Source organism: Ruditapes philippinarum, unplaced genomic scaffold, assembly GCF_026571515.1.
Source record: "Ruditapes philippinarum isolate M1 unplaced genomic scaffold, ASM2657151v2 ctg238_1_1_1_1, whole genome shotgun sequence".
NCBI lineage: Eukaryota > Metazoa > Mollusca > Bivalvia > Venerida > Veneridae > Ruditapes > Ruditapes philippinarum.
The window spans coordinates 63,636-76,593 of NW_026852535.1; the positions used below are offsets into that span (position 1 = coordinate 63,636).

General features: G+C 32.9%; 1 protein-coding gene across 1 annotated transcript in view; it reads right to left on the reverse strand.

Moving 5' to 3' along the window:
* Positions 1 to 570: 570 nt before the first annotated feature.
* The window catches only part of LOC132716388 (uncharacterized), a 60,066-nt gene continuing 47,678 nt past the window's right edge, over positions 571 to 12,958 (reverse strand). Inside the window, exons 4-9 of the mRNA XM_060699654.1 lie at positions 12,267 to 12,389; positions 10,717 to 10,949; positions 7,185 to 7,364; positions 4,138 to 4,338; positions 2,765 to 2,876; positions 571 to 2,515 (exon numbers count right to left, since the gene is read on the reverse strand). Of these exons, the coding sequence (XP_060555637.1) occupies positions 2,136 to 2,515; positions 2,765 to 2,876; positions 4,138 to 4,338; positions 7,185 to 7,364; positions 10,717 to 10,949; positions 12,267 to 12,389 (1,229 nt within the window). The 3' untranslated portion in view covers positions 571 to 2,135. The remainder of the gene's footprint in view (positions 2,516 to 2,764; positions 2,877 to 4,137; positions 4,339 to 7,184; positions 7,365 to 10,716; positions 10,950 to 12,266; positions 12,390 to 12,958) is intronic.

Genomic DNA, 12,958 nt, shown 5'->3' on the forward strand with positions numbered 1-12,958 from the left:
AAATCCATAAATTTAAAGAAAAGAAAATATGAATCATTTATAAAAACACATAAAAAGGAGTATGTAATAAATGGTTTAAAATCAACTAAAAATAAGTGCTTTATAGGAGATGGTTTTGATTTAATTAAAAGAAACTATTGATGATGAATGTACCCTCCAGCAAAACTAAAACGTTTTATAGAATAAAATATTTTTGTCTCACAAAGAATATCTTTGTCTTTGATTGTGAAAAATAAATGTGAACAGTTCCATCCATACATGCAGACGAACATCAATATTTAACAGTTTCATTGTCCAGTTTGTGTATATAACATTGTCCTGCTTTGAATTTGAAAGTTTTTTTCGGCGCCCCTTTTAAATCTATAAAATTGCGCCTCGCGAGCGTCTGATACGGACTCGCAAGATAAAAAACCTTGAGCTTGGTCAGACAGCGAGGCCTTTTATAATCAGTGCCTGCCTTGCGCCGTGAGCGTTCATACACATGTTTGAATTACTAATTTATAACAAAGATGGTTGCTGCACTATACCGCCTTTAAAAAGCTTGGAACATGGCTTTACTGTAGGAAAAAAAAAGGAAAATCATAAGCATCAGTGACCTTGGGCTTAGCCCAAACAATCTTAAAAGCTATCCGAGGTTGAAGATCTCCAAACCACTCAAACGCATTAAAGACATGTATTTAACATATTTGCAATAAATGAAAATGCTTGAGAAACGAGTGAACAAACCAAGCTCTACCTGAAACATTTTTGGGGGCATCAACAGTCAAAAATCAGCCCAGTTCAATCAAATTCTAAAACTTAAAGAATAAAATTCAACTTTTTGGTAACTAAGTACATGTTTCCTTAGATATCTGAAAGCTTACATCTTATATATTATTTCATGTGAATGGAAAATACGTGTTTGGTCTTTAAAGCTGCATGCCTCCAGATGAGTCAAAATATTTCAAGAAACTTAAACTTGAGAAAAGTGTACTAAGATTTTAAGAAAAGTAAAAATATTTAAGATTTAATTTATCATTAACATGTTATTAGGAATTAAGGACTGATTTTGCAGCATTTATCATCATATAACGCTGTAAGGGCTATTTTTGCATATTTTTGACTATTTTGGTAATTTTCGTGGGTTACAAGTGTTGCATGAAATGTGCAATGTGCAATTACTTTTCTTTGTTCACTTCACAAAATTACACTTTGTAAAAATTCATAAAAATTGGCATGAATATTGAGGCATGCCGCTTCAATTATGTACATATGTTTATTAATATGATAATCATAATCCATATATGGTATTGTAAGACAATTATTTTCATACTACATGTATTAACTTGAATCTACACTGGAAAAGACTATGACTTTAGCAAATTTTCTTTGTTCCCTTCACAATAGTTCACTTTTACATACATTTTTAAAAAATTCATGAAAATCAGCATGAATCTGGAGGCATGCTGCTTTAATTATGTACATGCTTTTATTATGATAATCATAATCCGTATATGGTATTGTAAGATGATTATTTTATACCATTCACTTGACTTGCAAATTGCTATGACTTTAGCAAAAAAACACCTCAAGTAAGTTAGTCATATTTAAACCATTAATTATATTTTAATACAAGAAATGCATCACATGTTTCATAATAAATGTCACATACATTATATGAGATAATATTTGGTCCAGTGATTCTGCACATATACTTTTTTTTAGATTATTTCTTATTTACAGTTTTTCATTTAGACATTTGAACGAAAATATTGCACAAAAAATAAACATTTATATGAATAAAGCTACGATACCATATGAAATGAACGCATGTTAAAGTATATTATAAAAATGAACATTTTCTGAACACAATTTACACGTGCAAAACAATGCATGAATGAAAAATGGTGGATTTTATTCAACATAAGATAAATGCATCAACACATAAGGCAAATTTAAACGTAAAGAAAAATCCTTATCAAAGATTGTCGGTATATATCATTTCAAAACAATTGGGGGTTCATGTAAATTTAAATGGTTTTATGTAATTATGGTGTATTAAAATTTAGGTATTTCCTATTAATCAAATACTGTAACACGTGTTTCAACTCTTCTTGGTTTTGTTTCAATAAAGAATTCCATATTATTTCAAACTTTCACTTCTTCAACGCAATGACCTCCCATGGTTCCGACGAACTCACTTCATCTACGGTTACCACCTCCGGTTTTAGTCTGTCTCCGAATTTAGCTGAGTCTTTTTTATCCAATGATTTTTGAGATTTTTTCCGAACCGGAAGTACATTTATTTCTTCACAGACTGCTTCCGCTCCTTCCGGTTGACCGTCTGCCGGATCTCTCGATTGAGCTCCCCTTTTTGTATTAGTGACCGCGATTTTCTCATGGGGAACGCAAGAATACACTGGTCGGTAAAGAATAACTTCATCGTGGTCTTGGAACTCATCACCCATGTATACTTGACCTAGTTGAAACTCGGAACTTATGTATTTCCCGCCTTCAACGTAATCAGCTGCTATCTCTAGAAAATTGTAAAATTATAAGACTTACATGTATATTCAAAGTCAAAGTAAGAAGTACATATGTAATATATTTAACCTAGCAAGATAACATTTCCGTATATATAAATATATGTTAGGGCATACAACATGAAACACTGAAAATGAAAAGCGTGTAGTTATAAGAGGTTGGAATTTAGCATTTTTACTGTTAAAGTTAATGGAATGAATTTCTAATTCTAATATTTAAAACTCTTTCTGTGTAAACGTACCATACATCATTTGTGGTGAAGGCATACTAGGTATTCGGAATGGAACCGTTCCTATGGTGATTGGGAATTGCACGTGCATCATCTGACCGGAACTCTCCCCAACAACATACAACTGTAATTCAAACAATCTTTGCTTTAAATATGATACAATTTCCGGCTAGCAAATGTGAATTTTTTCAATTAAATGTAAAATTGGGACAGGGTTGTTCGATATGTAATTTGTAATGTACACAATCTTCTGCACCAAGTATTCGACTCAAAAAGACAAATTAACATTACATCCCTTCAAAATATCCTCCGTGAATACATGTACATACTTTAATCTCCGATTCCATTTATAAAATGCGTCACGGTATCCTGAGTTAGGTAGACATCTGAGGTACTGGCTGATGGCTGAGTTAAGGGTCTCTCGGGACTTGTATTGACGACCAGATAAGAACTTTTTAAGTTTCAGAAAAGGAAAACGTCGCATGGGGCTAGATCTGGACAGTATGAATGGTACGCGACAAGACGGTAACCTTCTCCGAAGCTCAGATGTATAATATTGAGCATTATCATGAAGTAGACAAACATATAACATCTCAGTAAAACCAATTATAACACTTTTTCCTTTCAAAGCCGGAAATTTACAGCTATACTATTGCAGAAGATAAATATGCAGTAAAAGACCTTCTTTGTGCTCATGGTCCGTATAGTCATCCCTCGGAAGCATTAAAATCAGCAAAATTCCTGAAAATTTCAGACTCGGTTTGATTGAATCTGTACATGAGGGATAATGAAAAAGGGCAACATCTCCTATGCCCCCAAACACCGGCTTGGGCGGTACACAATCTCCGCTATTTAATGTTCTGGAATCAACACTTGATTTGCTTGAATTAATGATCTCGAAGTAAATGACGTCATTTTGAGTTATATCAACATTGACATCAATACCCCTCATATAGCGGTACCGTCCGCTGTCGTAGGGCGCTTGATTTGAACCATTCTGACTTTTCACAACCAACCTTAGAAATTTTTATCACATGAACCACGCGCCTTAATGAAGGTAAGCTGTGTGTTATATAAATTCAGTTGAACAACGAGCATCAATAAGGGCGAGCTGCGTGTTATATCAATTCAGATGAACCACACGCAATAATGAGGGCAAACTGTGTGTTAGATAAGCTCACCTCGATTGGAAATTAGGTTGAAGCACCATTAAGTGTCAGAGCTGGCGTTATAATGAGAACGGAATTAAAACAGATTAATAATGCATCATTAATAAATCATAAGCGTTTTCAGTAGCTAAAGCCTCTTAATGAATGATTACGGAATGGCGGTGCGTAATTTACTGAGAACATTACATGTGATATAGTGACTGTACATGTATTTACCTTGAGCATATAGTGAATTTGAATGAGACCGCACACGTCAATGAGTGTCGGCGGTACCACTGGCACTTGTAGGTCATCTTGAAGCTTGTCTTGTTTTTGAACATGATTGGATCTCACAGTGTCTGTCTGGTATTCCCACACTGTGTGACTTAATGACTTCATGATACCCAATACACCTTTATCCATGTAATATTCAACATACTGGAGAAAAAATGATAATTTTTAAACTTGAATATTCTTTTACAAGAAACTCGTGCAAATAAGAAATACTCATAAAATGATTTATTTCAATAAGCGTCTTTACCATTACTCCTGATCAAGCAGACGCTTTATATTATCATCCAATGAGACGGGACGTAACAAAAATATCAAGTATCCTAAAGCGAACTTTAATCAAAAGAGTCGGAAGTAAAATGGCACTGACTTTCAGTCAGAAAGTACAAGGTCAGCAATATTCATAGACTTGTTATGACCTTGATCTTAAATTTGATCAATAATGCTAAATTGTTAATAACTATTAACCAATTAGAAGGTAGATACTATGCTCTTTATAGGTCAGCTAGAATCAACCAATCCGAAGCTGGATGAAGTATTAGCTTAGACTACGTCAAGCCAGAATCAGCCAATCAGAAGCTAGAAAAGATTTAGCTCATAAAAGGTCAAGCTAGAATCAACCAATCAAAAGATGGAAAAGATTTGGCTCATAAAAGTCAAGCTAGAATAAACCAATTAAAAGCTAGAATCAACCAATTAAAAGCAAGAAAGGAATTAGCTCGGAAAAGGTCAGTAGAATCAACTAGCCAGAAATTGGATGGAGCTTTAGCTCAGAACAGGTCAAGCTAGAATCAACCATTTAAAAGCTGGAAAGGTTTAACTTAGAATGGGTCAGAATCACAATGAAAAGTGAGTTATATTTTTTTATAATGACATTGATTGACTTTTGTTTATTTCTAATTTTATTTAGAACAGTCGCATTTTACTTGCAACACGTTACTCATATTAAAAGGACTGCACTGCAGATTTTTACATGACTAAAATTATTTTTTGTAGATAAATGCGCCATCAATGCAAATTTTTATTTTCAAATTATTACTGATCATTATATTTCTTTTGCAGATCTTTCTGTTTCAAATAACCAAGCTGATCTATATATGTAGGATATTCAAGATTTATGTTTTAAGCTTTCGGACCTCAGTGGAGTTCCTTTAAAGACGTAAAAATTGAATCTGCGAGAGATATAATAACGTGATATAATAACGTGATGTAATAACGTCATACAATAACGTGATATAATAACGTGATATAATAACGTGTCATATAAACGCCAATAAGAAGACATGTCTACTTAATCTTATAGTTCATGCAAGAAAAAAACACACTAGAATAACGATAATTGTTGTTAAAATTGAAGTTCGAATGACACACTGTAATTAGTAGAGCGTGAGTCCAATTATCTAAACAAGAAAATTGCTCTAGTTTTTCGTAATGACAAACCTCGAAGCACATTTAATAACATTCTAATTCTAACATGAAAGGGAACTTCAAATTGTTATAAGGTTAAAAAGCGTTACAAGTTTTATCAACTGTACAAATTACATTAACTAAAGAATTTAATTTGCGTGATCAAGATTTATTTGTTTTGTTCCCGATGTATAAAAACATTTCAAGCTTTCCATGTATAAAAGCATAGCAATAAAAATAATTAATTTGTTTCTTGGGGTTTGCTATGTTTTAATTGTTTGAGCAATTGAAAATATTTAATGATTAATTTTCAGAGCTAACATGTATGAAAGACTTGAATGTACTAAGAAATGTCCTTAAAATATGATGCTGTTTTGTTGAGTATTTGTTATAAGAGCACAATACCGGCGACTAACGGACAATTACGAATGTTTCCGATGTGTTCGGGTACCTCCTTACGTACAATGATATTGATTCCAGTAAAAGTTATAGGCTCTCAGTTAAAATTATATTTTAGACTAACATTAAAACATTACGAATGTAAAGTTTCACGACAAATGAAACACGCATGTGCTAATGATATTCAACTTTATGGCAAGAATTTTAGGAAAAAACATGGACGATTTAAACATAAAATCATATGTAATATTTGAAGTTTTTAATGATTTTAGAAAAAATATTACCGGAGAGAATTTTACCTTCTTAATAGATGTGTGAAATAAATGCTCCAGAAGTTATTAACTAGTCTTTAACCTTTGATATTGCAACAATATCGTATAAGCAACAGCTTTTATCCTGCCTATTCAAATAAAGGCCTAAACAACAAACCTAAATGATGACCGCAAACCCATGACACGAATGTAACTATGGTTCGCAGAATCCACAACAAGTGGAACAACGGAAATATCAAGACCTTTCAGGAAATTCCGATTTTACAAGCACGCAGTTTAACTGCAAGAAACTGCATTCTTTTGAACAACTTTAAAAGATCAAACGGTCATATTGACATGAATGGCATATAAATGCGCAGAGTAAGCTTTCATCTAGATATTACATAAATTGAGTAGACTGATTGGGAAAATGTTTTAGTGCTTACACATCAAAGCTTGTACAAAATAAATTTTCCCAATTGTCGGGACAATAACAGCGTTATTATTAGCCTGCATCGCCATTTTGGGTATTTGTTGTTTTTTTGTTGTTGTTGTTGTTGTTTTTCTTCCTAAATTCTTGCGCGCAGTTTGCAGTCTGGTACCAGTCGTTTAATCTTCATTGTCCTGTCCATGTACATTCCAATGTATTTATTTTCAAAATAGATCAGTTACTAGATCTAACACGAATTTTAAAAATTTTAAGGACAAGACCGCCGAAAGAAAGAATCAAACATTGTGAACAAAATATTAATTTAAAAATATTTAAAAATATGTCAATTTTTGAATGCGAATCAAAAACGCGCTTAAGAGCATTTTACAATACCGTTTTACAGAAATTATTGTAAAATCAATCCGTTAAAATATGATAACACAAACAATAACAACATTCGTAGCAAAAAAATAGTTCCGGTATATCAAAAGTAGTTCCACTCTTACCTGTACAAATTTACAGAGTAGATATACTGGTTCGTCATTTCCGTTTTGTATTTCTGCTTTGACCCGGATATGTTCTCCACAACAATAGGCACTTCGTTCAAGCGTCGCTTGAATGCGAACCAGTCCTCGAACGCAACAGAAGCAACATGTCCGATATTTGTCGTCTGCGTACTTCGGTGACTAAAATAGAATAAAGGTGCGTGTATGTTTTGTCATGACTAACTGCAGTGATTCAGACTGGTGTCGGCCGATAAAAAAAATCAAATGGCCGAAAATATTTAAGACATTTAAAATGTTAACAGGTAGTTTGAACGTTAAATAATGCATTTTCTGACAGAAAATACGTTATTTAAGGGAGATATGACACTTTATAGCTAGTTAAATTGTCTCAAATACGAAAGAAAAACATTCAGCCAGTGATTTTATTCGATACGTTGGTGGTGAACTTATAATGTTTAACAAATATACACTTTTACAAGAAAAAACCGGATTAATTATCAGGCGCTTTTGACAACAGCTAGTAGACAATAATTATCAAAATTGTCTTAACTGAATCCAGCCGGATTGGTGTCATTTTAGACTTTAATAATATTACTTTTGTGGAAATTGGCGAAAGCTTGCATGTTAATTGTTAGAAAATACACGAGAAAACATGCAATACCTTTGGGAAAAAAACAGCAAAACAGAAGAATTTAGTATTCAAGTAATTCAGATCTTCATAACAGAGTCAATGAAAGGTCAAGCGAATAATATAATGTTGAAGAATTGAATTCCGAGGCATAAACTTAATTTGAGCGAAATAAATACATCACTTGTTACAATCATCGTGTTTCTCTAGATGGTATATTTTTCCGGTCATTTGCTCTAATCATCGAGAAACCTCATTAGAAAATCGTACTTAATGAATCTAATGATCCAAAAAGTGGCGGCAAAAAGGGGTCGTTAGAAATCAAAACAATAACAACCATAGGTTAATGAATGTCGACAATACAATCAGAAACTCATCTTGCATGATAAAAGCAATTTGGTCATAAACGTAGTTGTCGTCACAAACTAGTCAAAATATTGATAAACGTTTATGGTATTGAAATGTAACTGTTACTATAATCATCATAATCGTCCAAGAACGCCATAGTAATAAACATCAATCCTATCTTCCTGGTCATCATCATCATCATCATCATCATCATCATTATTATTATTATCATCATCATCATCATCGTCGTCATCATCATCATCATTATTATCATTATCTGCGTCATCACCATCTTGATCATCATCAATTTGATTGACAGACATTTTAAATATCGAGCGAATACATGCAGTTCAATACTACAGTATATGACAGCGAAGTTGTTTTTGAAAGACTCAAAACATATGACCAAAGCTGTCAAAACCTCATAAAAAACCGGGAACCAACTCATCATTCCCGTCAATACACGCTGTTTCTCTTGATCGAAACATTTCTTTTTCTGCCTCGCGGACCATGTTGTCATTAATATAGCCCGGATCTTGTTATTTACTTCACGGAATTTTCCTGAATATTAGGCAATTTCTTGATTAACTTCGAACTTTCATTATCTTAACCTAATTGATTCCAAAGAATATAGCGCCCCCTATTACTCATCAATTATTAAATGGACCCTGCTATGAGGCAAAAAAATGAGACGTTCCGGATGAGATTATTTCATTATTTTACACTTTGGGGTAATTAGAAGATAATAGCTTTTGGAATTGTTTTCACGCGTCCTTCCTTCTCACTATTTATAGCTGAAGATGTCCTATATGTAAAAAATACATTTTACATTTACATAATATAGATCGATTTTTAAGACTTGCCAGTTTCTTGTTTCCGGTGAAAGAAAAATCACATCCGCCATACTGGTAGTATTGATATACAGTATCAATAAGGGGGCAGGGGACATATTCGAATGATTGACCCGGTCAATTTTTTTAATAACTCAGACATGGTGTTTTGAAGGTACTGAAAACTTCTGATATTTCTCTGTCATTGTAATTCTTTCTTGTTTGTGTGTAGGAAACGAGCAGTATTTTTGTTGTTTTTTTACCCGAAACTAAGCATTTTGGTAGCTTTGTATGTATTTGTGACTCTCCGAATGGAGGTGAAAAAGTTAAAAATCAAGCTTTGACAGTTGGCGCCAAACAAGTAAGAAATTCCGGATAAATTTTGTGAAAAATCTAAACGCATGACAGACACTTTATTGGTCATTTTTGAAAATGCCATAGCTTGCACTGCGTGTTAGTGATATTTTTAAAGGAATCGGGCGGATTCTGGAGTATGCTGCACCTTCATGAAGATTGCCCATATTGGTATATTTTAGGTGTGATTTTGGCTGGGTGGGGGTAAATATAAATTGCTGTCAGTCATTTTTTTAAGGAGCAATGCATGCAAACTATTATTTTCTTCAATGTATGTCATATATCATTGAATAATGCTGTGCAACTGGTTATCTGCCTGTGAAACAGATTTTGAAATATTTGGAATTGTGTTTCTGGCCACACTGAAATACAAAATTGTTCATTTTTAGGTCCCCTGCCCCCTAACAGAAACACTTCAGACATGGAGTATAGCCTATGCGCATGCGCGTACTTGCAAAGTAAAACGTTACAGTATTCGTAGTAAATAGTCATACGACTAGTTTTTACTAAACTTTTTTTTATTTATACCATTTACAGTTCCCGTCCAATATCTGAATATCTGACTTGCTCTGCTTAAATCTTGACACCAGTCCATCCTGGTCAAATACCGGTATAAATAGGCATCAACTTAAAGACATATAAGCTAAAACATTTCATGCATTTTTCAAAGTCAAGTCATACTTTTTAACCCTCATCACGCTAAAAATAACTTCAAAGAAAATGTCCGTCTTTGCGTGAGGGATGTTGCACGTATGCATTATCTCTCATGTACAGACTCAATCAAACCGAGTCTACAATTCTCTTGTTATTTTGTTTGTTGTGATTAATGCTTCCGAGGGACCGCTATGTTTCCAGATTTCAGTCCAAACATAACCATTCGTCATCATCGGGGTAATTTTTACTTTATGAGTAAAGGTCAAGGTCTGTCTAGTTTACTTGAAGGACTATTATAGAAGATTAATATGTACATGTTTGAAGACAATCCATTAAAAATAACAAAGTTATAGCCACTAACAACAAAAATCAGTTTTAATCAAGCAGCATTTAGACATTCAGCCTTGAAAGTCTAGGTCATTTATGAATGAAGGTCAATTTTAGTCTTGTCTACTTGAAGGTCTTTTCCAGAGAGTTGTTGTAGCCAAGTATGAAGACAATACACTAAGACCTTTAAAAGTTATGATCAAGGTTTAAGTTTGCGGACGGCAACGGCAATCACAACGGCATTCACTTAACAATACCTCTATTATTACAATCATTACTTGTTTTATTTAAGAAAAAAAATCTAGCTAATAAAATGAATTGATAAAATATGATATGATAATATATGATATGATATGATATGATGTTATATCAAGAAAATGTTTAAACATACTAGATATTTGTCTTCCATGCAGTCAATATGAGGTCCTATGATGGTAAAATACTTGATGCCTTGTGGAGGGGATGCGTACGGTATATCCATGACAACACGTAAGTAGTAACGAACATGTCCTATTTTACTTTCAAATGAGCAAGGCAACGCAGTTTCTGGTAGTTTGAACTCAAAACTGTAGGTATGCTGACCCCGTGGTAAAATCGGAGTAATAGCAATATCTTCATTTTTATCTAAAAAGTAAAAAATATATAATAAATTGAAACAAATATTAAATGAATGCCCGTTTCGTATCAAATTAAAACTTTTTAAAAACAAATTTATATAGAAACACTGTTTGCGTGTAATAAAACATTTTCTCTAATAGTATTCTGAATTGGTTTTTTCTTTCTTTTAAAAGTCGATAAATCGCTCTCAAACGTAATCATTTCCTCTTGTATGGGCCCAAAAATTACAACAACTGAGTTCTGTGCCATCTAAGTATGTATTCGTAAAAGTCATTTACAATATATTGGTTACTAATATAATACATCTTCGTTATAATGGGAAAATGAAAACAGTTAAATCTCCAATAGTTTCTTTCTGGTGATAAGGTTTTATTAACTACGTACCTTCCTCAAATAAATACTGTTTTTGCCAAACAAACCTCAGAGCACATTACCCCTTACCCGTACACATAATATTTAATCAACAAAATATAAGCGTTTTCATATGGAACGCCACAGCTGTCTTTATGGTAGTTAGACAAGTCAACATGTCATTTAACACATTAATACGATGTTATGAGAAGTTCACATGTTCTTTTAACATAATAAAGCGTTATTTTAACAATATCACATGGCACATTGACATATTCAGATGTTATTTAGACAAGTCAACATTATGTCTTGACATGTAAACACGCTGAAAAGAGAAGTTCACATGTCCCAATGACAAGTTACCACGAATTGCGTGAACAACGTTCCACAAAATGAGCATATTTGCAACCCCGTAAATTTTCATTTTTAAATTTATACACGTTACTTGAGACCCTGTCAACTCCTTAAAGAATTATACGATTACCGAGACCAATAAGCTTAAGCAGCCAAATTAAACTTCATAACAATCTACCTTCTCCTCAAAGCACCCTTTTAGCTTTTTTCTTTAACCATTATTAGCGACCCCATATTTTACACGCATTAGAATCTTTTTTTTTTCCACAAAGCACAATTTTGTTGTTTTCTTCACATTAATTATTTCCGACGCCATAAACTACATGAATTGAAAACATTATTTAGGGTCTAATATTTCCCCCAATCACACTTTTGTCGTTTTCTTTCCATTAACTATTTGAGACGCAATAAATTACATTAATTGAAAATATTTCTTTGCGACTCACCTTTCCTCAAAGCACTCTTATGTCTTTTCCCCCAATTATTATGTGTAACCCAATTAAAAACATTATTAGGCGACATACGTTTTTTCCCAAACACCCTTTTGTCGTTTTATTTCCAATTATTATTTGCGACCCCATAAATTACATGCATTACAAACATTATTAAGCGACTCACCTTTTCCCCAAAGCACCCTTTTGTCGTCTATATAATACTCGTCATCTTTTAACGTTCGAGTTTCCCCAGCTTTATTTATTTTCCATTCCGTATGTGCCTTCCCTCGAAGTGTTAATCTAATACCTGGAACAAAAACTTCATTAACAGTTCTTCGTCGAAATAACATGGTAATTAAAACTGATTGCGGAAGTTTAAATTTTCGGTAAAAAATTCGATTATGTATTAGAAAAAGCAAAACAATACAGAACAATAAGCCATTACTGGAAAAGAATCGTAATCTGAAATAATCCTCTTTTTTTAACGATAGAAATATCAAACACATAAAGAAACATAGATAGTTAACAAGAGGAAACCATTAATGAGTTGACTAGGGTTAAGATACATCTACTAAAGTTAAAAGTGATTTATTACATAGCTCAGCAATGTCCCAATAGTATAATAATAAAATATATTTAAGTCAAGTAAATTCAATTTTTGATTATTTATCATTGTCAACATTTTCCTTATATAGAAAGGAAAGAAACAATTACAACGGGATCATGGAATTTTTCAATGGAAATGTCAAGTAAATTGATATATGACGAAATCTGGATCGAGCTCCAATTTATGGAAATGTTATGTTAACATTTGTCCGTTAAAGAACTAGATTTGTAATTAATACCACAATAAATGGTGCTGAAATACATGTAACA